At 37.4% G+C, this 26,595-nt stretch overlaps 1 protein-coding gene across 2 annotated transcripts in view; it reads right to left on the reverse strand.

The window, feature by feature from the left end:
* The window catches only part of LOC583552 (dynein heavy chain 3, axonemal), a 70,361-nt gene that overhangs the window by 23,854 nt on the left and 19,912 nt on the right, over window positions 1–26,595 (reverse strand). For both annotated transcript variants that reach the window (XM_030984008.1, XM_030984009.1), the window contains 26 exons: window positions 25,473–25,704; window positions 23,593–23,804; window positions 22,669–22,760; window positions 21,629–21,743; window positions 20,554–20,670; window positions 19,635–19,814; window positions 18,908–19,044; window positions 18,199–18,400; window positions 17,277–17,483; window positions 15,533–15,647; window positions 14,367–14,565; window positions 13,152–13,260; window positions 11,692–11,982; window positions 11,059–11,352; window positions 9,692–9,844; window positions 8,433–8,655; window positions 7,427–7,557; window positions 6,341–6,587; window positions 5,494–5,633; window positions 4,700–4,861; window positions 3,943–4,068; window positions 3,456–3,613; window positions 2,966–3,046; window positions 2,285–2,468; window positions 1,348–1,533; window positions 380–612 (listed from right to left, as the gene is read on the reverse strand). In XM_030984008.1, the coding sequence (XP_030839868.1) occupies window positions 380–612; window positions 1,348–1,533; window positions 2,285–2,468; window positions 2,966–3,046; window positions 3,456–3,613; window positions 3,943–4,068; window positions 4,700–4,861; window positions 5,494–5,633; window positions 6,341–6,587; window positions 7,427–7,557; window positions 8,433–8,655; window positions 9,692–9,844; window positions 11,059–11,352; window positions 11,692–11,982; window positions 13,152–13,260; window positions 14,367–14,565; window positions 15,533–15,647; window positions 17,277–17,483; window positions 18,199–18,400; window positions 18,908–19,044; window positions 19,635–19,814; window positions 20,554–20,670; window positions 21,629–21,743; window positions 22,669–22,760; window positions 23,593–23,804; window positions 25,473–25,704 (4,526 nt within the window). The remainder of the gene's footprint in view (window positions 1–379; window positions 613–1,347; window positions 1,534–2,284; window positions 2,469–2,965; window positions 3,047–3,455; window positions 3,614–3,942; window positions 4,069–4,699; window positions 4,862–5,493; window positions 5,634–6,340; window positions 6,588–7,426; window positions 7,558–8,432; window positions 8,656–9,691; window positions 9,845–11,058; window positions 11,353–11,691; window positions 11,983–13,151; window positions 13,261–14,366; window positions 14,566–15,532; window positions 15,648–17,276; window positions 17,484–18,198; window positions 18,401–18,907; window positions 19,045–19,634; window positions 19,815–20,553; window positions 20,671–21,628; window positions 21,744–22,668; window positions 22,761–23,592; window positions 23,805–25,472; window positions 25,705–26,595) is intronic.

Below are 26,595 nucleotides of genomic sequence, written 5' to 3' on the forward strand. Positions count from 1 at the left end.
ATTACATATACATATTTGACCTCAAAAAGAAATATTTAAACCTATTTTTGAAAGTATTATTATGAAATACTGCAATGACAATATCTCTTAACAATCCCTGTACCCGCTAAGCTCTGTGTATATAATATCATAGATAAACACATCATAGATCAGCTGGAATGCTCCCCAAGGAGTGGAGAATATGCATACATTGTGTGTGGGTAAGCCTGAATCCGATGACTGGGGTAATAATAAATATCTGTAAAGCGCTTAGGCACATAGTTGTATCAATGTATTGGGCGCTATATAAAAGCGGAATATTGTTATTATTATAAACACATTGTTTTTATGCATGTATACAAGAACAAAAATCACAACTATTTAGGTATGCAATATTAACCTGTCTTTGTCATCAATCAATCTGTCATAGAAGACTCGATAGATCTCATGAATCCAAAGCCGAATGAGCTTGTCCTTGTCATCCTCCTTCATGACTGTCGATGGAACGAGAAGCACTCCACGGATCACACGGGCAAAGTCACGAAGGTTGAACACATAGTGAGACTTGGAAGGTGTCGGTAGGAAGTTTGTGATGGCTTCTTTGTACACACCCAGAGTGGCTTGAACCATGATCTGTTGGGAACATAGATCAAGATTTGAATATGATTCGTTCTTGGGTGTTATTTATTAGGATGATACTAGCCGGTTTATCATTTTATTGTCTTTCAGGAGAGAACAATGTTTTGATTTTTGTATCTGACCCTAACATCAACATTATGCACGACTTATTCAGAATGCTAAAATTGAATCAATGAAATACTTGACTTATAGAAAAGGTAAAACCTTTCATTGTGGTCTTTTGTTAGTGTCACATCACACAAGTAATGCTTACAACCACAATTATATGATCGTCTTTAATAAGGTATTCTGCATCCTCATGGTGCATGCCTCACATCATCAATATCCCACAAATAATGTATTTCATATTAATGTTTCATGCCAGGTACTTCTTGGAAAAAATAGAAGAAACTATTATGCCTGAGGGCTTGATATTTTCCTCTGTCACCTATTAGTATGAAATTATGTACAATGAAATGAAAACAATGATGTACATTTAACCTGTAAAGAGAGTATTTTTTGTATGTAGACAACCTACTTGACCAGGCCCCTGTGGCCTTTATAAGTTTCTCCTTTATTCTCAATTTCACATTACCTAACTTAATTATGAATTTATTATGGCATACTTGATTAGATATTATATCTATATCTCTTTTGTGTAAGATCACAATGTCTCTATTTTTATGTATTTCACTGTATATCTGTTTTTTAAACCGGAAAATAGAAATAAACGAAGAAACAAACATTCACCTTTCCAAGTCGGGCGAAAGCGCCATCGAAGCCTTGAGCGAAATGCCAGTCACCGATAGATGTGAAGATCTTGACCATAGTCTCATCGTCAAACGAGTCGATGGAGATGATGTTATAATGTCTTGTGAAGCGACCGGTGATGTGATTCCTACCTCCCCCAGGGGGTCCCATTGCAGAGAGGAGAAGCTGAAAGACAGGTTGAATGGATTTTGTTCAAATTCTGAGGGGCTTCTCAATAGAAAATTATCTTATATAACTGTTATTTTGGTTTCACAAAAACAAGTTTGATCTCTGACTGAAGTATCAGTGATAATTGTCATGGTGGATACAGAATTGTAGGTAAAGCTTTCAGGGTTACACCATGTAATTCTTACAAAGAAATAAGATAATGATGTGCAAATTACCATGAAGGCTTACATTATAAATTGTCAATACACAAATTTACGAAATATATTCTATAATTAACCATAAATTTATTTCACAGAAACAAGTTCTTTCAGCTGACACTTCCAATCATCAATCCTGAATTATTCCACAATTATTATAAGACTTCCTATGAAAAAAAAAAAAAGTTTATCACTATAATCCTGAAACCTCTTTCTGTTTAACTGTTACAGATTTAGAGGTGCACCACACCATATACAGTGATACCTGTATACAAAGACCACTCAGAGGAGACAAGAAAAGTGGTATTTGTAGGAAGGTGGTCTTTAAGTACAGGTTCCATTAGTACAGGTTTCAATAAGAAACTATTATCAAGGAAAACAAAAAATTAGGTCTTTCAATACAACTGGTCGCTACGACTGTACATTCTCTATGTCAAATGAAGTGGGTTCTCCATATTCACGGTAACTTTCTTATAAATATGCCTCTATATTAGAAGAGCCTGCGCTATGTACTATACAGATTTTAATGCGATTTGAATGAGTATACTCACTGCATCAACGATCTCCAGCTTGGACGTATCCTTCTTGTCATACCAATGCTTGTGATCGATCCACTGTCTGAGTAATTCAATGGGTGGCTGAGCTCCGTAGATCTCTTTAGCTGGCATGTTAAGATCATCTACAAACACAACACACTTCTTACCCATGGGTGGACCGTATACTCCTTTGCGACGCCTGTCAAGAAACAAAAAAAAACAACATCAATTTACTGAGATATTTTTGGAAACATTTTGCAATTGCGAACAATAGCCACTTCCGAGTATCAATAGATAATTGTTCACTGTTGATCACAAGAGCAGTCACTAAAAGAGAGTCCCAAATAGGCTGAGCCAGCTGGTTAACTGCTGTTTAGATGATATCAAACATCTCATTGCAAATTAAATCTGACTTTATGGTATTTAACATGCTCACAATGAAAAACAAATGGTCCTCTTAATACATGTACATAATAATGCCTTCACATACATACCATTTAGCCAAGAAATAAATGTACCATGCGTTTTAATTTGCCTTTTAGAACGGCAAGAGTTCTGTGGTCGATCAACTGCTTAATAGCTTTCGAAAACAGGTGAAAAATCAAACGTGCACAATCCTGAAAGAAATTATCGCAACATAATTACATGATATTGAGATAGTCTTAACATGAGGAGATTTTGAAATGTCTTTCTTACCTGTCAAGTTTGGACATGATGATGTCTTGTGTCTGGTTTGCTGAGGTTCTGGCTGAGAAGTTGATGGTATTGGCAACATACCTGAAGAAAAGAAAAAGTCAAATCTTTCAATCAGAATCAATTAGAAGCACTAAATCCAAATCAAGGGTTATTCGTTAATAAATTCTTCCCTATTGACACTTTCTCAGATAGATTAAAAAACTTAAGTTATCTGGGAACTTATAGACAAGAAATAAAACTCTCTTATAATCTGCATTCTATCTTACCATTCAAAATAACAATCGAATGGATCAATTTAAACTGTATTATAAATTCTCTCCCATCGCCTTTTTGGAGCCAGAAGGTTCGATGGTCTGGTGGGATGGTTTGTTTTACCCTGGGTACCTGGCAATTGCTTAATTAATAATAACTGCAGATCCCTCAGGAAGAACAGCGGATGCTGATGGGGTTTCCCTGGGTATCATTAACGAGCCATAACTCAGGTTCTTACCTATCCTTTGGCATGCCAATGAGTTGATCATTGGCGATGGCTGATTTTCCCGTACCGGTAGGACCCACAAAGAGAAGCGGTACCTCATGAGAGATATAGGCGTCCATGAAGAAGATCTGACGAACCGTCTCGTTGGTTTGGATGATCAAATCACTCACCTACACAAAACAAAAAATGAACCACAGTAAAATAACAGTGATTCCCTATTGAAATATTTCCATTGAGATGGTCATATCTCAGCCAATACCTAACAAAATTCAATTGGTTTTGGAAATGTGGAAAAAAAAGATTATGCTCTTTCGGAAAATGAAGTTCAAATTGAGAAATTCTAAAAGATACTCTATAGTAAATACTAGATTCTGGGACAACTTTTGCTCTTTGCCAATTAAATGCAATCATTTCAGTAGCTAAAACAGTTATTGTAATTTGTTACTGATGATAATTTTTTAGAAAAAGGGCCCAGCTGGTGTAACACTGTCCAACTTACCTTAGCTCCGGCTGGAATATCAATTTTGGACTTGTCTAGGTATGTCATCCAATCATTCCATTGACCGCTGGCAGCCTTATGGAAGTAGTAGTCATATATCAACCCTCTCTCGGGGAACGAATTGCTCTGAAAAGTTAAACAAAACAGACAAATATATATATACAGTGAAATCCATCAGACTCTATAAAGACTGCCCAAGGTAGACAAGAAAAGTGGTCTTTATAGGCAGATGGTCTTTATGTGCAGGTTCCTTACATGTGTTAATGAAAAACTATTTGTTAAGGGAAACAAAACATGTGGTCTTTGTAGACAGGTGGTCCCTAAAGACTGTACATGAAATGGAAATATCACATACATAGAGTCATAGTGAATCTATGAAAACAAATAATTAAGATTACTTTCGTATTCACATCCTCTATGTGTCCATTGTATGACTCTCAACTTTTGCTATAACCTCCTTTTCATTTTTATTTCACACTGCCAACTTTGTTGCATTGTTTATATCAATCCAACTGAGGCTGATATTGCTTTCATCTCTTTTGTCCAAGAACACAAATGTTACTTGTATTCATTTCTATCATTATTATAACTGCCTCATCCCTCACCCCCTCCCTCTCTCTCCCTCTCTCTCTATCTCTCTCTCTTTAACTATCTCTCTCTCTCTCTAACTCTCTCTCTCTCTCTCTCTCTTTCTCCTCTCTTTCACTATCTCTCTGACTCATCAAATCCCTCTCCATCTCTCTCTCTCTTCACCTACCTTGGTGATCTTGATACTCTTTGGTTTTGGATGATCCGGGTGCGTTCCGCTGATGAGGAGACGGAAGAACTGATCAAACTTCTTCCTGCTGTCTCCCTTCATGGTCCCACCGATGCTCCACACCACGCAGAACAGGAACAGACCCTGAAGCCACAGAGTGATCTGAAAGAGATTAAACAAATAAACAATCCAGATTAATTAGTTTATCTCTATTTGTAATTAGTACTTTCAATACCCAAGGTCTCAAGCTTGAATGATGTAAACATTTTAAACCCTGAGAGTTAATCATAGACAAGAACCCAATGAAACAGCCCATCTTGTAAGTAGTGATCAAGTAGACTTTCTATCAAGTAACCGATGAAGGAAGAAGAGTGACCAGGGGAGTGTTTCACAAAGACTAAGATTGGCTTGAAGTTGGACTTAACTATGGCAGGCAGTTCATGCCATTGTTTGCTCTCACTGTTATGATCTTTAGATAATATTTTTTCCTTCAATAATGAACTATCAAAAAATGTGAATTCTGTAGATTTGTGACCATGATTTGTACGTCCCTTGAGAAACCAATGTCAGTAAACGGTGAGAGAAAACTGTGGCATGAAGGGCCTGCCATAGTTAACTCCAACTAAAAGTTGATCTTAGTCTTTGTGAAACACTCCCCATGTATCTCATCTAACAGACATATAGGGTCTCAACAGAGAGAATACAAAATGGATGGGTGATAAACACAGAGATACACCCAATAAAATAAGTTAGATGGGTGATAGGAACTGAAATACTCTGAAAGATAGACCTACCTGTTGACTACTCATTTCTGAACCTTCTGAGCCAGAAGCAGCTATCTCATCTAAGAGACATGTAAAGAGTCTCATCAGAGAGAATGCAAGATGGATCGGCGATGTTTCCACAAACAGCTTGCACTCATGACGCAAGAATTCTAAAGTGGAAAAGATAAACACATTTCAATATTTGAAATACTCTGAATCGAAACCCAAATATTCTATCATTCTGTATTATACTATAGATATATACATCTATTAGATGCACAACTGCACTTGCAATTTAAAATTTCATAAACATTTTGCCAATTCAAACAGATTATAAGAACATAATGTAGCTACTAGACATTGAAATCTGGAGATATTCTGGGCTTTAACAAAAGGTGCTTTCATTCCTAGTAAGTATTTTATTAATTGCTACATGAAGGGTGAAAAGCCTCATTAAGGACATCCCAGAGGTGGTAGATGAACTTGACAAGTTTCACAAAATAAAAGAATTTTCTTTTACAGGGGGGGGGGGGGGGGGGGGGGGGGGGGGGGGGGGGAGGAGGGGGTATAATGGCATTTTTTTAAAAGGAAGACATCTCCCACACATAACAATGGATAATATATGTTGTTTATACAATTACATATTTTAAGTTCCATCTTTATCACTTGAAATTTTGCTCTTGTTTCCAAAATAACCCGCTATTTCCTAAATAGCAGGCAAATATGCGCCCATCTTCATCTAGTTTGTGATTAGCGTATCGGTCTGGTGAAGACGCAATTTGGAGCTTCAGGAAAATAGCTGGTTATTTTGCAACTTTGGTCTGATAAATGCAGGCCTTTTGGGACAGTGCAGACACCACCAGCAAGACGCTCTTACCTAAGCATGGATCAATGAGCCATTCAAAGAGATCATTGACAAGCTCCCTGTGTTCCTCCGTCAGGCAGGCCGGTAGCTCATCCATGTACGAGGCCTTGAGAGGTTTCCAGCCCAGCTGATGAGGCTCCATGAAGATCATACCGCAGCGGGACACCGTGGCTGGAGACGCCTGCTCCAGGTCCTCAGCCTCAAAGATGAGGTTCTGCTTGTTGCTCATCTGAACGATCTCACCACTCATCAGGCACAGCTGGGATGGATACAAAGAATTAATACAACATTTAGAGGAGGGGTTATAAAGATATGTAGAAGTGTTGTAGTCCAGTGGTTTAAGCACTTGACTTGGAATTCAAAGGTCGTGCTTCGATCCCGACACGGTACTAATGCCCTTTGGCAAGGCATTAATCTTCATTTGCCACACTCGACCCAGGTGATGTAAATGGGTACCTGGCAGGAATGAATTCCTTGAAATACTGGAGCGCTGTATAAATGGCAGCTATAATAGGCTAAAGCCGGGGTAATAATAAGTGCGTCTCGGAATAGAATTTCTAGATAGACGGCGCTATATAAATGCCAAACATTATTGATATATGAACAACTACTGGTGCTGTGGTTTGATCCTTATGCATTGCCAATGCCTTAATACAAAACACATTGTCTGCTAACATCCAGAAGGGAAATAAGTTTTACAGAGTTAATATTGTCAGCAGATAATCTGTCTACAAGTGTTTTCTTAACCCGCATATAGAAGTGAAATAGAAACAAAAATTCACTTAATTCAGTGAGCAAATGTTGTACTGATGTACATTTGATATATAACCAAATACTCACTATTCCATTCCATAATAAAAAGAATTGAACAAATAGAGAACCACAGTACAATTTCCTGGAAAACAAATTATGAGATATAAAGTGTTCAATAGCTTATCTATAACCAAAACTAATACTACCGTCACTGCAATGCTTGGTTTTAATTCAACAGAGGCAAACAAAATCGATCCATATGAGCCCTCTGCATGACTCCTCTAATTTCTGAAGAGTTATTTCTGAGCCAGACAATCAACTTTAATACAGAAGACAAGTTCATACCTTTTTGTTATCATCCAGTACGGTGTTCATGTTTTCAATCCAAACAGCGTCTACAGGACCATCAAAGACAAGCCACTTCCTATCTTCTGTGGTGGATGCTGCCTGCTCTCTGAAGGAGTTGGCCAGAACACCTACACACACATGGGAACATACAATGTAGATGACTCAATGTAAGACCTAGATATACACAGTCATAGTCTACATACCTGTTACCAACCCCATAATTTACTCAATTTCATTGCACCAAGTATTCAGGCAATAGCCTAGGCATGATTAAAAAAAAATGTTTTCAACAAGGTTTCTGTGGTTATATTCGATAAATAAAGTATGCGACAATACAAACATAACATTGATCCTCACAATCATACAAAATAACTTCATGAATAAAAAAAGTATATCAATGTTTCATTTATCCTTTCTTCACCATCTTCATCATCATCATCATCATACTACTCACTAACATCCACTTCATCAGTGTAAGCATCTTTTCTCCTTTGCATCATGTGTCTATTTTCTGTACAATGTTGTTCTTAAATTGTTTAGTTCTGTAAACATTGTATTTTTAATAAGAGATGTGAATTAAATGAATTTGAGTATGAAAGTATCAATTATTTAAAATGCTTCATCCATTGAGCATAACTGTTAACTTTTGAAAATAAGAAACAGGCATTCGCACATGCAGCGGCAGTGTAACGGGCAATACGCCGGTAAATCTGTACAAAAAAAGGAAAAACAAATCCGCTGCTCGAACATGCGGCCATTCAACGCACGCAATACATGAACCCTCAAATCGCGGCACATGATAAAACAAGCTTAATTGGCTTAGAACTTTATAGAAGGTCTAAGCAACAACAAAACAAAAACAACAAAAAAGAAATTGTGAAAAATAAGAATATTCTGAATTTGTAGGTCCTAAAAACCCAGAAAATCTTAATATTCCGGATTATTCGGAAGGGTTGGCAGGTATGATTGAGGCCTGATACATTAAAATAACCAAAGGTCCTACCGTCTGTCCATTCATGAGACACTGGATCAAAAGCACCATAGAGCTGCCCCATGGTGATACTCTTAGGGTTGATGATGGTCATGAGAACCTTGAATTCATCCATTAGATTGGCAGCGTGGAGGTCCCCCAAGGAACCTGCCAACACCCGGTAGGCGCTGGACTTACCCCCCATAGGGTCACCCACGATCATGAAGCCGTGACGAACCAACATCATCTCATACACCTATACAGAGATACAAAACATTATCAAAAGGACATCTTACAAAAGATAGCATAGTTTGAATATTTCAAAGAGCTAAAAAAAGTAATTATGATAATAATCCCAACATTTTCTAGGTAGCTTATGAATAAACAATGTCGGACAATGGAATTGGTCAAGCTCACAAACAATGATTTCATTCCCGATATTTCATTCTCTATATTTCATTGTCTATATTTCATTGTCTATATTTCATTGTCTATATTTCATTGTCTATATTTCATTGTCTATATTTCATTCTCTATATTTTATTGTCTATATTTTATTGTCTATATTTCATTCTCTATATTTCACTTTCAAGTTAGGAATAAAAGTAGTTACTGAAACCGAAGCAGTTTCTGGGTTTAACACCATTAACAATGGAGATCTAGGCAATAAAATTTGATGTATATTTCTCTTTCAAAATTATCTTTAAATGGCAAGATATGACGGGTAAAATGAACAGCAACTATGCACAACAAAGGACTTGCACATATTCACTGAGCTCTGTGTTATATGAGGTGAAGCATATTCCATTTACTTCATTATATAACAAAATTGCCACAGTTTATTGCATCATATTAAAGGGATCCGGTAACTTTGTCTTAGATCCATTAAAAAAATCCTTGATTTAGCACATGCTGCAATGATAATTATAAACCTTTAGGTCAGTCAGGAACCCCATGAAATTTACAAGCCGATCGCCCGTCTGATTATCAAGATAGTTATGATTGGAAATGGAAACCAAATTTTATGTTTGCCTAACGGTTTCCATAAAACTATAGTCTATTGGGAAAAACGAGTATGGTAACACCGGTCACTCAAAGATTTTTACTTTCTTGAGGCACTTCTGGATCATTATTTTGAAGTGCAATTTTTTGTTAGGGCTTCAATATTACACCATATATCACAGACACTGATAACACGTAGGGCCTTGCATCTCAGATTTAGCATTGTTAAATGATGCCTTTAAAGGTAATAAATGGAAGCTAAGAATAAAGTAGGTGTGTTGTTACTGTACCTCAATGATCTTGGTGATGAACCATGGTACCGGCTGTAGCTTGAGCTTGGTGATGTTCTCTTTGAGTGCTTCTAAGAAGACCACATAGTCAGGCTCTGGAAGGATAGTTCCAGGGAACAGATCACCAATGATGCCTTCAAACAGAGGCACATCCTGTACATCAAACAAAGAAAAGTGATGATTACTCCCATTTGATAGAATAACAAACTAGATGGAACTTTGACTGCGCGCAGTCGAAAATGATGCCTCCACCATAGAGCAATTTTACAAACCAAAACAGAAACAATTTTTAAAATTCAAGTTTTAAAATTCAAGTTTTATTTTAATCCATCTGTTGGTTTAAATGATAATGCATGCACAAGCTATTCATAGGCATACATAATGAGCCATGTGACCTTTGACCTTCGACCTGGTGACCTCAAAATCTAATCAGTTTATTGGCTCTGCAAGATACATACATGACTTGAGTTTGATAGTAATCTGTCTATTGGTTCTCATGGTAATGTGATCACAAGCCATTTGTGGATACATAAAGAGCCCTGTGACCTTTGACCTTGTGACCCCAAATCTAATCAGTTCATTGGCTGTGTAAGATACATACATGATTTAGGTTTGGCAGGAATCCATCAATCAGTTCTAGAGATAACGCGATCACGAGCCATTTTTGCATACATAATGAGCCCTGTGACCTTTGACCTTGGATCTCGTGACCCCAAAATCTATTCAGTTTATTGGCTCTGCGAGATACATACATGACCTAAGTTTGGCGGGAATCAATAAATCGGTTCTTGAGATAACGCGATCACAAGAACGGGACGTACGGACGGACGGACAACCTGAAAACATAATGCCTCCGGCTACTTTGTAGCGGAGGCATAAAACCATGATGACCGTTACTAATAGTAATTCTGTACACATATTTATACTACCACAAAGTATTGGCACAAGAATATCTTTTTAAAGTGTACCAACTAACCCCCCCCCCCCCCAAAAAAAAAAAAAAAAAAAGGAAAAAAAAAAGAAAAAGAAGGTGTACAGCTAGAATGTATAAACTCAACTTCTGTGGATTGCAATGTACTGAACTGTAATTGTTGTTAGGCTTTACACCATCTTCTGCATGATATCTGATAATATACAAGCATTCTTAGCACTCTGATAAAACTGAAGATAAATCAAATCAACCGAATTGGACTGAAAATCAGGGGCCCGTTTCACAAAGCCTTTTTTCAATGACAAATGACAAAATCAGTGTCAAATGTGCTGATAACCAATCAGAAGCAAGGATTTCAGTAGATTATAACAAAAACTGTCATTTGTCACTGATGACAAGTTTTGTGAAACGCCCCCCTGAAATGAGATGGTCATACCTGTGCTAAGAACTTTGGTAGATTGACATCCTTGATGGCCCTCAAGACCAGCACGCTCTCATCTTCATCAGAGTACTTGAGCTTCAGGTTTCCTGCAGCGGTCAGTACGGACTTGACCGCACGCATCCCGTAGTCGTAGTGATGCTGCGAGGAGAGAAGCTCGGAGCATAGACGATAGGTGGCAACGATCTTTCCTGCCAAGCTACGAGCATCCACAAAACCCATGGAGTAGAGAGAGATCTCGCCGATCAGGGCGTAGTCGGGCACCATCATAGCAACAGTTCGGAACAGAACCTATATTGCATTTAAAAAAACATAAATATTACACTACAGGAAATAGCACTTATTTAATACATACTATATGAAAACGTAGATGGACCATCAAGATATACTAGAGATTCTCATACAAGAGGGATTATTTTGCTGACAAGTGTTAGCAGAATGATAGAAATATATATTTTACAAGTAAAAAATGAGAATGCCACATGAACCAACCACACAATCAAAGTACATAAATAAAATCATTGTTCAACCAGGATATTGGTCAAAATGTTTATTTTCATCTCATGACTTTAGATTCATTAGCCATATTGGTTTATTTTGATCTGGTTGGTCTTGTAGAATAGGACCTACCTTCAAGTTATCAGGAAGATCTGACCGACCAGCGTAGCCAGGGTTCATGGTGATGAACATAGTACAAGTGGGGTTAAGGGTCAACTCTGTCCCCTCAAACATGAACTTCTTCTGGAAGGTCTGGATGGCACGTTGGATGCTCTGGATCTGCTGAGCTACCACAGACAACACCTCCAGCTCAATACGATTGAACTCATCAAAGCAAGCCCAGGCACCGGCTTGGGCTAGACCCTTGAAGAACTTGCCCATGGCCTTGTAGTCCAGACCATCCGAGCAGTTGAACACCACACACTGGTTTCAAGAATAAAGTGATGAAAACAATCACAATATATAATTTTTTGTAAAAGGCATATCAAGAGATCATGAAACATGGTCTCTATTCCCCTTCTGGAAATGATCAATCTGACTTTAAGGTCATACTGCTGTTATCAGTGCAATGTACAGTGCAATAATAATCCTACTTGGTACCAGGAGGCAGAGCTGCCAACATTTGGAAGTACAAATTAGTACTCTGCACCTCCAAAATTAATACTCAGCACCTCCAAAATTAGTATTTTACCATCAAAATTAGTATTTTTCAAGCAGCCTTCCTTTCACCTATTAAAAACCTATTGATGTCGTAACGCAAGGCAAATGCATACCATAAAGACCATATTTGTGCTGTAATTAGTTTTTTAAAACATATTCAATTGTACATGTTGGCCGGGCAAGTAAAATTTCAGAAAAATGTGATACTGTTACGTACAGTCAATAAAAATGTTTGTTCTTTCATTAAAATTTTAAAAGAAAATTGTAAAAATCAAAGTTTTTGTTGGGATTGAGGGGGTTTACTTGTACATGTTTCTATGCGATTCCGGGGTTTTTATGGGTTTAAAAAAAATTTATGTTTTTTTTTTGTTTGAAAAAGTGTATTTTAAAAGGTGATATCGTATTATCATATTCCACTCTTATTATCGTACTAAAAACGATTAAATCGTACTGGTTGGCACCTCTGAGGAGGGGTGTGTATCAAACTTTTATTCATGTTTATGAAATTTGTGATGCAGTCATGCACAATCACATTTGTTTCTCATAAAGTTTGAAATGCTGCCTCAAAATAACAAAAATGTATGGGTTCATTTCAAATCAGGAGAAAGACAAATAAAGGTTAGACTTATTCAGAAGAATGATATCAGCTGAGAATACATTCAAACCATTAGGTTTAGAGACGAACAAAACAATATTTCGCTATGTTACAGACCAATCTTTTTCTTCTTCTACGGAACATGTCAACAGACTTGTTAATTAGTCCATGTGGAGACATGGGCAAGGGTCACATGATCATGGACTGAATTGATCTTTCTTTGATATATTTCAACGTTTGGGATTTAAAAGTGTCAGAGGATTCGATATTGATGATATGTTCACATGAACTTCACAGAGTTTCACGTAACATTTATCCTGACAAGTATCATACTAACCTGTTTAGCGACAGCTTTGGCCAAATCCTTACTGGTCTCTGTCTTTCCCGTACCGGCTGGACCCTCAGGGGCTCCTCCAAGATTCAGCTTCAGGGCACCCATCAAGGTCCTGGTCAACAACAACAAACACAGAGCAATTCAACGAGGCATGTCGTAGAACATCAGCCGCCTGCAAGAATGCTGTAACTGCCATTAAAGCCACACTGCACTACTTAAGCTACTAGCGCCCTCTATAGAGCAGACAATGCCTAATCGGTAACCATTGGTCCCCCATATGGTCCCCTTTTTCTAATATTTATTGAGAGCTGATTTGATGAGATAACCACCTGTCACTGCATCATGCAGAGAGGTCTAATCCCTCCTGAACAACCTAGTGCAGATAAGCTTTAACAATACATAGGCCTTCTTGTAGACAGCCAGTGAAACACTACCTAACTTTCATTTGCCAAATAAATGTCAATTAAAGCATATAAGTGTTGTGTGGGAGGGATAGGGTATCTTGTGTGATAACGCTAAGGCATTTTGTTGTACATATTGACCTCTTAAATATATCGCAAAGTGCAAAAGCAGTTCAGCTGATTGACATAGAATGTATTCTATTCTGCAGAGTCACTGAATCAGTCTCACAAATTCCTTCACTGTATTTGTAAATATCATCTAAAATTACATTTCCGTAAACCACATTGATATCATGTCTATCCAAACATGAGTCGAAACATAAACACTAGAGTAATATGAGTAGGCCATTATGCACTGATGTTTACAATGAAAGCGAGACACAAATATACGCTGCATAGAACCATTGAATGGGGTGATTATAAAGATAATTGAGAAGATGATTCGAGAGTAATTATTCTGTCAAGTGTTCGGTATCAAAGAGAGATTGAACTCTGATCTTACTAAAACACAAACTCAAGTTACATAGAAACTTCTGGACAAGAGGATACAAAGAGGTGATAATACTGGTACAGTGAAATCTGTGTATAAAGAATGTTCAATGGAGTTAAGAAAAGTGGTCTTTATCTACGTGTAGTCTGAATGTGCAGGTTCTATACAAACTTTCTAATGGTACTTAACATAGCGATGATTATGCCATAAGAGAGATATTATCAATCAAACTTGAGTTCCAAAAACTTTTGTTGAGGGGCTCATTTAAAGGCATAAAGTCTTTCTATACAGGTGGCCCATAAAGCGAGTCTGACAGCTAGTACTAACCTGTAACACCGATCAGTGAGCGGAGTGATAACCAGACGTCCTGAGTTACCCAGGTACTCGTATCCATAGGGTAATTCTGTAGTGATCATCTGTACGTTGATGGTTTCACCGTTGAAGTAGTACCTCAGCTGACTGAGCCAGTTGAAGTCATTCACACTCTGTACACCCATCTCATCAAAGCTCTGTACCAAGTCACGGGCTACGATGGGATGGAGAAGAGATATCATTTAGTAAATAACATACCGCACATTGCATCATGTTTTCTTTTGGTGATGATTTCTTTTTCATTCACAAAGTCATATCTCTATTGGGAAAATTAAAATTTGGTAGTGCACTTCATAATGCTATATGATTCTTTAAAGTGAATGCATTTAGTGTCACACTCCTACTGAATGGGTGCAAGATACCATCTGCAAGCCGGAAGGTCGTGGGAACAGTGAGCCCAATGCTGATTTAGTTACACATACATTTTATATGGGATTCAAAGAGATTTCAAAGATTTTAATGAAAATTTAAAAATCACCATCTTTCTTAAAGCTAAACTTTAGTACTGGTAATGCGATTGCATTGTGAAAGAAAAGGTGTGGAAAGGATCAGAAAAAGTTGATCATGTAGAATGTAAGTATTGGTGCGCACTGCAAGGTTCTAGAGTCATCAAAATCATAATAAATTTGACCGAGTTTTGGTAAAGTAACACGCACCGTACACAGAAAGCTATATATGGGACAACACGCATGTTGTCGGGGCTGGTACTACCTTGATTTCCTTGTCTTTCTATGCTCATTACTCAGCCAGTATACATTTTCTTCCAAAATTGTTTGGCACATGACATTTATTTGTAATCTTGAACATTCGGTGTAAGTTTCGTTTGATTCTGTGAGAATTCATTTTCTTTTTTTTACCAGTACTGGAGTTTCTCTTTAAGGCAGCATACCATTTCAAATGGCAAAGGCATTGTCAAGGCTTTAGGTAGAGGAATGTTGGAGCAATGGAAATCACATAATCATATAAAACTTTAATCATTGATAAAACTCTGCTGCAAGTCATATGTGGAAAGAATACACTGACATACAACTAAAGAGATATGATTGTATTATTGAATTAAAAACCAACTATACAGGTTATAAGATCATTAACCAAAACTTGCAGACAATTATCTGACTTACCGTGAACATCAATGACAGTGAGAGCCCCTAGGGTGGTTCTGTGTCCCTTCTCTAACTTGCCTCTCACAAGATCTACAATCTCCTTCAAATACACATTGCTCAGCTCTGTGTATTTCTGTTCAAACAAAACCAGATATAACAAAAAATTTACTTTCATTCATTTAGTCTTCAATCACTAAAATATTGAGTGACAGAAAAAAGCATTTGGAGCCAATTGGTTTGCAACTTTAGGGCCCAAATTCACAAAGGAGATTTGTCTACAAACCTAGGTTTATGTGCATCATATGATGCGTTTTGACGCGTTTCAGACCAAGGTTTGTCTGAACCTTGGTCTGAAATCGCGTCATATGACGCACATAAACCTAGGTTTGTTGACATAACTCCTTTGTGAAATCGGGCCTTGGAGTCTAATAAAATGTAAAAACAAGCATATAAAATCCATAAGATATTACCATTTTTATGACGAATGCTGAAAAAAATCAATGTGGTATCATACTGATGAAGACAATTAAATATTTGGTGTAACAGTGAAGAAATGATTCTTCCAGAGACTCAACTGACTGATAGATAATGCTGACAAAACAATGAAATTCAGCATTCATATTTAAATGAAAGAAGTCTACCTATTCTACCTGTTCAGAAACTTGAGTGATATTTTAAAGAAGTGGACCATGTAACATGAAGCTTAGCAATGGAACATACAATTTATTTTTATGATTAAACATTTGATTGCAAAAATCCATTATATGTGGCCCTGATGTTAAGGTCTCATCTCTGTTTGGTATAGAACATCATTCCTTTCTTTCTTTCATTCTACCTCTACCCCATACCTGCCAACATTTGAAAATGAGAATTAAGAATTTCTAGCACGGTATGTCTTCGAAAATACCCTTAACAGGCGTTCGCACACGCAGCGGCAGTGTAACTGGCAATACGCGGTAAATCTGTGCAAAAGAGCGAATACAAATTCACTGCTCAATCATGCAGCCCTTCAACACATGCAATACGTGAACTCTCACATCGCAGCATATGATAAAACAAGCTTAAAGGTAATACAAAGTTTTGGTATGGGGTCATGAATTTGGTTCAAATGAAAATATTGGAAGCATATGCGATCCTACAATATTCAGTGATCGTTGTCGCAGTTGAAATCGAGTCTAAAGTTATGAAATTGTAAATAATAAACTCTTTATATTGTATAGCTCCCTCTAAAGGTCAAGATATTAGTTAAGTCAAGAACAATGTTTGTTGACTAAAATCGACCGACTATTATTCCCGTTTGGTAAATATATATCACAACTACACATTCTGAGATTTTCATGGTCGCAGCTACCTTTGTGCGGCCGTAGGCGCTATTTCGAATTTATCAAAATTTACCGGGAGCACCGGTAAATTTTTATATTAAATTTTTCTCGAAAGCTGAAGTGTTTTAGGGGCTAAATTTTCTAGTGCTTATAATACATCCACAGGGGCATCCAAATATATGAAAATTGTAAAGAATCACTATCCACCCAATTTTCAAATTTGCCCAAAACTTTGTATTACCTTTAATTTGGCTTAAGCAACACACACACACACAAAAAAAAAAAATTAATTTTTTTTTTTTTTTAAATTAAAAAAAAATAAAAAAATCCCGGATTTTGTATTGGGGTCCTAAAAATCCAGAAAAACAGGATATTCTGGATTATTTGGGAGAGTTGGCAGGTATGCTACCCCTCTCTACACTAATTCTTTGCTCACTAACCTTGAGTCCACCTGGTTCCTTGATAGCCTTGGCTACCTCATCAGTCCAGAAGGTCTGAGAGACACAGATGACCACCTGACCAGGCCATTCCAGGACCCACTTGTTCCTTGGGTTTGAGGCGTACGCTGCCACGCCGTCCTTGCATACCTTGGTGACGCTGGACATCATCGTCTCTTCAACCTGTAACAACCACTTCTCTACCATACCCTTTGTAAGGAGAAATAATTACAATGACTTATTTTCAACTTTAGAAAAAATATTCATGAACAAATGTCCTTTGGCAAGACATTGATCTACATTTGCCACACTCAACCCAGGTGATGTAAATCGGTACCTGGCAGGAATTAATTCCTTGAAATGCTAGAGCGCCGTAATGGCAGGCGTGCTAAAGCCAGGGTAATGATCAGGAGCGCCAGGAGTGTCAAGTCTGACAGACATGAGCGCTAACAAGAACCCATTATTATTATTATAAGAGTGAAGTTTCCTAATAAATAAAAGTACAATCAAGCAAGTCCTTGACAGATATCACCGTGGGAGCAAAAATTAACTCAAATATAGAACAACAACAAATCATTTTGTTAAAGGTATGATCTAACTCATACACGTGTAATCAATACCAAGGCTAAAGTAAACAATATGCTTCAAACACTTATTAAACAATTAATATACCTATCGTCAAGGATGAGGAAGTATACTTGATTTGTACAAGTGCATCTTCACATAGAATGGAATGGTATGAATACATACATGATGACTGGACATTTAATTAATTTTATTAATTGGTTTACCTGAGAGCCAAGAAAGTACACTGAACCCTGACTTGGTCACAAAACAGAGTCACTTCATTCACAACTTCATCACTCCATTAATTGAGCCATACACCTCCTTCCTTCTTTGTATGAAACACAATTTTGGAACTCACCCTGGCCTTAGCTGGGTAGACTTTCTGCGAGAAAGGAACCATTTCTTTCTCCGCGCTGATCATCCCTACAATCTCCTGCTGTTCAGTGAACTCCAAGGTAGAGATACCTTCAAAGCACTTCTTGAGATGCGGCTGAACACGCAGAGGGTCTTTGGTCTCGGACAAGATCTCAAGCAGTTCATCGTTGGACAAGAAGAACAACCTGTTTGAATATATCGTATACTGTCAAACCTGTCTATAGCGACCGCCCAAGGCAGCCACAAAATTGGTCTTTGAAGACAGGTGGTCTTTGTAGACAGGTTCCTTTAGTACATGTTTCAATGAGAAACCATTTTCAACGGAAATCAAAACATGTGGTCTTTGTAGACAGGTGGTCACTAAACCAGGTTTTACTGTATATATCTATCTTTAGAACCAAGCAACGGGCAACGGGCATGTACAACTTTACACAATGCAAAACACTGTCTGAAAATCAGACGTACTCTAGCCTTAAATCCAGCAAAAGTCCAAAGTATTGTATGCAGTGGTGTCATTTGTATCCACGACTACAATCTCTGAGTTGCATCCCTTACAATTACAGCATCATGTAAGTATGGAATGACCACAACCACCACTAGCTTGTATAACACTCTGGCAATGGAAATGACCGGATAGGACTACATACATGAATTCGACAAAAATACTGAAAAATACCAAATGCTGTAGCTACCTTGGGAAGTAGAGTCGTTTCTTCTCCAGGTAGTCATTGAGACCCTTCTGAATCTCCTCCAGGAGAATGTTAGACTCCTGTAGTCTTCCCAACATGTTGGGTTGACCTGTACACACCAAGGCTTTGTTGTCTTTCACCTATGCATCACAACAAACAAAAAAAGAGAATATTAATCAATCAAAGCATGCCTTAAAACATCAACTGAAAAAAAGAGAAAAGTAAAGATATCTTGTTGCAATGGCAGAAGGGTGTGAATTAACTAACGTCCTTTTCTAAAAACATGCAATTTAAAAGTTCTGACCTTTCTTATACTATATTTCCTCAACATATTTCAGGCCATACATTATCTAAATCCTTTTATTCCACATTTTAATACATAACTGAAAATTGGATCCCATTCAAATTCAGCCCTTATTCGCTCTTGAATGGTTCTTGTTTTGTAATCAACGTAAGTAACATTTATGAAATCTAACTTGATGTAGCAAATATGGAAAGATGATGATGATGATCCAATCCAGGTATTATAAAACGCCAGTATCGATCTAGTTGCCTAATCAAGATTCAAGATTTAAGATTCAAGATTATTTATTGGTCCATGCATGCAAACATTGCATAGAAACATTACATCATCATCATCAAAGGATGATGATGATGATGATGATGATGATATTAGTAAAGCAATGTAAGAGGAGAAATCTATTTTTAAGTGTTAAGCCCCAGGACTTACAGCTTCTGTCATGATGTCCCTCCAGTAGCTATCGACGATGCCAAACTTGCGACCCTCTTCAGGCATCTGGGCGATGATGTCTTCGGAGCTGAAGATGGGTTCTAGGTAGAGCCAGGTGGCTTGGCACTTGAGCCAGGAATCAAGGATGTCCTGCATGGTCACCAACTTCTCTTCCCATTCCTACAAAGAAAGAATCACATAATGGATAATTACCTCACAAGTGGATCAGGGCCCTGTTTCATCAAACTTGATATCAATAACAAGTTACAAGCTACTGTTATAAGCTACTGAAATCCTTGCTTCTGATTGGTTGTCAACAGATTTGTCACTGATTTTTGTCATTTGTGATTGAAAAAAGGCTTTGTGAAACGGGTCCCTGGTCAGTCCAACATGAATGACATCATGGGAAAACAGAAGGGTCTGATGGTAATTGCTACATAAGATAGTTCTCTTTAGAGATACAGGTAGGAAACATGAAATCTGACATAAAGTCAAAATGTTTTCTAGCAGTATAAAGACATTTAACTACTACCCAGTGAAGACTGAGCATCCTATGAGAAAAGAAAATCATATCAAATTAATTTCAAAATGAAACCATCTCTGATCCTATAATGTATTTCAAATATCTTTCAAAAACAAATCCAGGATATCAGTAAATAAAAAAATTAAATACTCTGGTAAGCAGGGAATGCAGGAAGGCAGAGAGAGAGAGAAAGAGGGAGAAAGAGAGAGAGAGAGAGAGAAGAGGGAAAGAAAAGAGAAAGAAAAATGAGGGAAGGACAAGAAGAAAAAATACAAATGGGGGGAAGGTGGAGAGAAAGAAATATGAATATAGAAAAGGAGTATAAAGGAAGGCAAGATAAAAAGGAAGACAGAAAGAGAATGTCTACTGAACATTGGAAGATAGAAGATGTTTTACCTTGACTTCATTCTCGAATGGTTTGACAAAGGGAGATCCCCTCATGGTCTGGACCTTGACAATATGATCATCAAGGAGAAGCTGGATGTCATCAATACTTGATAAGATGGATACCCCCTGCATCAGAAAAAACATAGATCAGAGAAAATGGTTGGGATACATTCATGGCTGCTGCCATAACACTGGCTGAAATCATATACATGTTTCTCTCAGACTAGCATTCAATACATTAAATTGAATTAGATTAATTGAATTAGAGCATCATTTCACAAACTCATCCTAATAACAAGTTTACCGACATCCCATTGGAATATGTGTTAATTACAACACACAATGGGATGTTGGTGAACTTATACTTATGACGGTTTTATGAAACACTGCCCAAGTTTCCACAGTGAATTAATACACTGGGCATCTGGTCTAAAATACATAGAGTTTGTATGCATGAGCCCCCTATTAAATTTGGGGGAGTGGGGTTGACAATTATAATTTTGGGGCCTATATGAACCATGTGACTGTTAGCTGTCAAGCCTCGCTTGAATCATAAGCATTCAAACCAAACTATGTCATTCATCTTGATTCGAATATCTATACTATAACCATTCCAAGTACTTGGTTTTAAGTCGTAAAATGATATTAGCCATCAAGGCTTGTAACTCTCTTTTCCCCTTTTCTATTAAAGCCCATCCGTACTAGTTTGGCTAGGAGGGATTAGACCACTCAGGAAGGTCACTGACAGGTGGCTATCTCATCAACTCAGCTCTCAATTAACATAAGAAAAAGAGGATCATGAGGGACCAATGGTCACTGATTAGGCATTGTTTTCTATATAGAGGGAGCAAGTAGCTACAAGTAGTACAATGGGCCTTTAATAAAAAAAAATGCAATTAACACAAGACATGCCATACCAAGCCCTTTTTAATGCACTGTCACGATCTGAATGAAAGCAAAAGAAAACAATTCAAAGAAAAGAAGTGAAGCGTTATGAAATTGAAACAGCTTTCAAGTTACACTTGACACTCCAGACTGTACTTTTGTCATATGTATGAATGAGACTTCACATCATTGTACTTACAGTGTCTCTGTATGGTAAGAATTCAAATGCGATATCTTGCCATTCAAACTTCATCTTCTCCATGGCCTTCTCAAGGGAGTACTCCTTGCTGGCAGCTGCTCCAACTTCTTCAAGTCTAGATGAAAGCGAAAATACAACAAATTGGTTTACATTATTCCAAGTAAATCATTCTGAGAAAAGAAGTGAGTCAACACTTCTTAAATCAGGTTTATTAGAAAATGATTGTTACAAAAAGGTGTGAGAACACATATTTCAATTACAGAAAATACAACAAATTTAGTATGATATAGCCGTTTGAATTATTTCATTCTGAGAAAAGAAGTGAAAGAAATTGAAGCATGTCTGAAAAGCACTTTGGGACATTATGAATGCTTGAAGTTTCATATAAAACCAGATTGTATTATCACAGAATGTGGAGCAACAGGGTATAAACTGCTGAAAAGGATGGCTCAAGACCGAGGAACTTGGAGAGACACTTGATATAGATTGGGTCCCTGAACCTGTCATAAACTGACAGATCACTATCGATGATGATGATTATCACCATCATTATATCACGCTCAAAAAAAAAATCCACAATCCATATCTGGCACTTTTGATCTACTTCTAACACTTCTTAATCAGATTTATTAGAAAACGATTGTTACAAAAAGGTATGAGAATATATTACAGAATCATAATGCATGATTGTATGATGGTGTATACCATTCAATGTATTAGTAGTAACAAGCTGGGTAGAAATTTTCCTACACTCATATCACCATCATCAAACTGTTCCATGGTAGAGTTTAAATTCAATCTCTCACCATCATATCAAGTTGACTAACTTCATGTTTTCAATCTTTTTTACATAACAAGTAGAAATGCACCAAAACTTTTCAAAAGCAATTACATTTCATTACCCGAACAAATCCAAGTTAAAACCCTTAAATTCTGGAGAAATGTACATCTATAGGTTAGTATTTTGGCAAATGTAAGAACTGCACTGTATGAATATTTTTGGACACAGCTTTTCTTTTCAAAGATGTATAAGAACTTACTGGTCACTCCATTTTGTTAGGCCAAGTTCCAGCATCTGAAGCAGGGATGTATCATTCTTAGGCTGGAGCTCAAAGCCAACAATGTCACTCATCTGTAAAATAAGATTAAAAATTCAAATTATGAGGTATTAAACATATAAATATGAAATGTATATGTGATTGGAAATTATTATGATCAACTAACAAACTCTACAGTATATCACTCAATATTAAGGCATGTTACATGAATTATAAAGGATCTTTTACAATATCTTTTACTTTTACCATACCTTAGCCTGGAAATAGTACTGTAAAGAGGCAGGCCTATATTTTAATTGTGTAACTTGTCTCATTTTGATATCATATAAGTAATCTCTACCAACAGAAGAATGACAAATATTGGACTAAGAATAACCCAACATTTAAGTCTGAACCCCCAAATTTTGAAAGTTTTACATAATGCAATTGCACCCAGGCTGTCAAAAGTACAATCTACACCCCTTCCAAAAAAGCTAGTGTGAAGCCGTCATTAACCGGTTTTGAATTTCCCAAAGAAAGACGAGCATTTATCTGTTATAAACTTGGAGATTTTTAGAAACCTATGACACGGCAATGAGAGGGTTAATTAGAAAGTGAAAGTGAATCTCGCTCAACAAGCCTGGCTTTTCTGAGAATCTCTTTTTTCCCCTCTCAGTTAAATCAAGCAATATAAAATATTTTGTCTTATTCTCAAACTTAAATGTACTCTGTAAACTTATTTGATTACGAACATACATGTATTTGTCAGTATTTTGTTACTTGTATAATTCATTTGTTCTATTTTATATTGTATTACTGTATGGTTTATATATGTCATTTAATTTGTAGATATTTGAGTGGAAAATAAATAAATAAAATTAAATCAAATCAAATCAAATCAAATCAAATCAAATCAAATCGACTCACCCTAGTCCAGTGGCGACCCCTGATACCGGGGTTACAGATGATACCCAGAAGAGGAAGATGCGCTTTGAACTTGTCAATCTTTCCTTTGACATTGTTGGATATCCTCTGCGGACCAGGCTGATCTGAGAAGCTCCTAGAGAGCTTGTACATGGTACGGAACATGGAGTCCACTTCCTCCGTTACCACCTCAGCATTCAGCTCCAAGAATGGACCTGTGCATGTCAAAAAGTTATGATAATATATATTTGTCTTGTTTTACCCAGCGTAGCCTCATCAGTATTCATACTGTTCTCCCTGAGGTCCCTGCAATCATATTATTACCCCGGTCATCAGATTCAGGCTTACCCGCACACAATGTATGCATATTCTCCACTCCCTGGGGAGCATTCCATCCAGGCATCATTTTTACAAGCGCACACTTGCTAATCTAAGCACATTAGCTTTTGCATCCTACTGGATACCCATTTAACACCTGGGTGGAGAGTGGCAAATGTAGATCAATGTCTTGCCAAAGTACATTAGTGTCGCAGTGGGACTTGAACCGCGGACCTTGTGATCCACAGTTCGGTGACATATCCACTCGGCCACGACACCTAACTAGTTAGCCCTTTGCTTTGGCAAGATCCAGTTCGATATGAGCATACAGCTTGGGCTAAAATGGGCTCATTATAGGCCTGATCACATATGATATGATGCAACGTTTTGTTTTGTTTGTGTTCTTTTTGTGTGTACTAAATGAATGGCAAGTGGGGATGAAAGGTAGCTGGGTACAACAAATGTCCTTTGTGCACTCACTTATCTCTGTGTTATGAGATACAAAAACGTGAAGTACAGTATGCTGTAACACGATTAAAAAAGTTCTGTTCACAGCAGCAGCAGTTTAACATATGGTAGTGTATGTGAAGGAGTCTTACGGACATTGATGAAATATCACAGAATGTTATTCAGAGTAATACTTGATATGATATGATTTTCACTAATAATGTTAAGCTATGAGTGCTTCAACACATTAATCACGTCCTACACGTCTTTGAGTCATTGTTTTTTTGCATTCCATACTGTTTACCATTGGCTGACACTGTGTAGGTGACTGACACCATGCTATAGAATGTGAAATTGAAACTGAACCACACCTAATGGGTGTACTCTCTATTCAATTGAATTTCCTGAGAGATTGCCAGAATATCGATTAACAACTTTCTCTTTAAGAAACTATTTATACTAATGAGTTTTCATATCAGTATGGGTACGTGTTTACCACAAACTTTCAACCTCATTTGAGCCACTCCAAGGTTGCTCTATCCTTTCACTTTCATAAATCTTTTTGAATCTTATTGAAATTTGGATCAAAAGCTTGTTACCAGATTTATAACAACAAAAATCCCATCACGTAATTCTTTTTTTAGTCAATCAGAAGCATTCTCAAGTAGAAGGTGCTTGTGCATAGGTTGAATATATGTGATAAAATAAAGAGGAAGATAGAAATAGGGATCAAGATAGGAAAATAATTGATACAAAAGACCTATATCTGCAGAAAATATGGAAAAGGAATAGAGGAGAGACAGAACGTGCATTGAGGTAAATTTTGTTCATGAAATGTATGCTGAAGGCATTCCTGCTGAAGGCACATGCATGGATCAAATGACCGATTTGCCTCCTAATGCTTGAAAAAGTGCTCTAATTGTCTCCAATTTCTTTAAAAAAGAAACGTTTCCCTCACTTATGATGTTCCCACCTGTATAGTGCCTAATTTTGTCTTTAGAATCACTTTTGTTCCCAGCTTTTCATGGGTTGCAAATGGCTGATACATGCCTTTAATGCTGAACATCATACCCTGGTATTTTCGATTATTTAAACCTCATGTCTGTGAATTAACTCACCATTGAGCCACTCCTCATACTTGGTGTGAAAGTTGAGGGCGGTGTTCCAGAGGCTGTCGTAGGGCTGCTTGTTGACAAACATCTGCTGCAGCTGTGGGAACTGGCTGGGCTGCCACTCCAGGAGCTCCTCCTCCACATTCAGACCCTCCAGCTCATCCCGAGCCGCGTCCAGCTGCTGCTGGATCTCAGACAGCTTGTCCACATTGGTCTTCATCTCATCCAGGCTCAGCATCTATAGGACAAAAGTCACACAGGTCAAAGGTCATTCATATGCGTGATCAATGACAGGGATCATGCCATCAAGGGTAGTCTGGTGATATCTGACCATGAAACCACAGATTCTATATGGAATGGAATTATGAAGTGCTTCATCCAAACTTAGCATCTATAGGACAAAGTTCACACAGGTCAAAGGTCATTCATATGTGTGATCAATGACACTAAAGAGATCATGCCATCTAGGGTAGTCTGGTGATATCTGACCATGAAACCACAGTTTCTATATGGAATGGGATTGTGAAGTGCTTCCTTGTTTCACTAATATTGAATCGTGTTATACAATCCCTCCTTAATTTTTCACATAATCTAAAGCAGGAAATCAATATTTGGGTCAGGTCAATAGGGTGAAACCACCATCTTGTTTTTAATTTAGACAAGATGTGTACAGCCTCATCATACATATGTTTGAACAGAGGTAAATGTAATCTCCAAAATTATACACCTGAGCAGTTTATATACCTGAACACTGATCCACTCATGGTATGAATCAGTTCCGTGTTCAAAAGCATACATAGAGTGAAAACAATAACTGAGTCCCAACAAATGATGAACAGCATGATTTCTCAATGACCATGCACATATCAAGAATGGTTGCGTTCATCTCAAATGAAAGCATATAGCCTTGCTTTCACTTAAAACATGAGCCATGATTTTTTCCCAAAATGAAAGTAGGTAGAGCCAAGTTCCATACTTTGCAAGTCAGTCTTTTCTCAAAATGGAAGGGCATCAAAGTAATGTTTTACATATAAACTTTGAGATGCGAAATAGCCTGCCGAGAACCAGAATGTTATACACATGTACTGCAATGCTCTAACAGAGTTCAATTAAGCACTTCTCATTCTCA

Source organism: Strongylocentrotus purpuratus, unplaced genomic scaffold (assembly GCF_000002235.5).
Source record: "Strongylocentrotus purpuratus isolate Spur 01 unplaced genomic scaffold, Spur_5.0 spur5_scaffold_14, whole genome shotgun sequence".
In the NCBI taxonomy this organism is placed as follows: domain Eukaryota; kingdom Metazoa; phylum Echinodermata; class Echinoidea; order Camarodonta; family Strongylocentrotidae; genus Strongylocentrotus; species Strongylocentrotus purpuratus.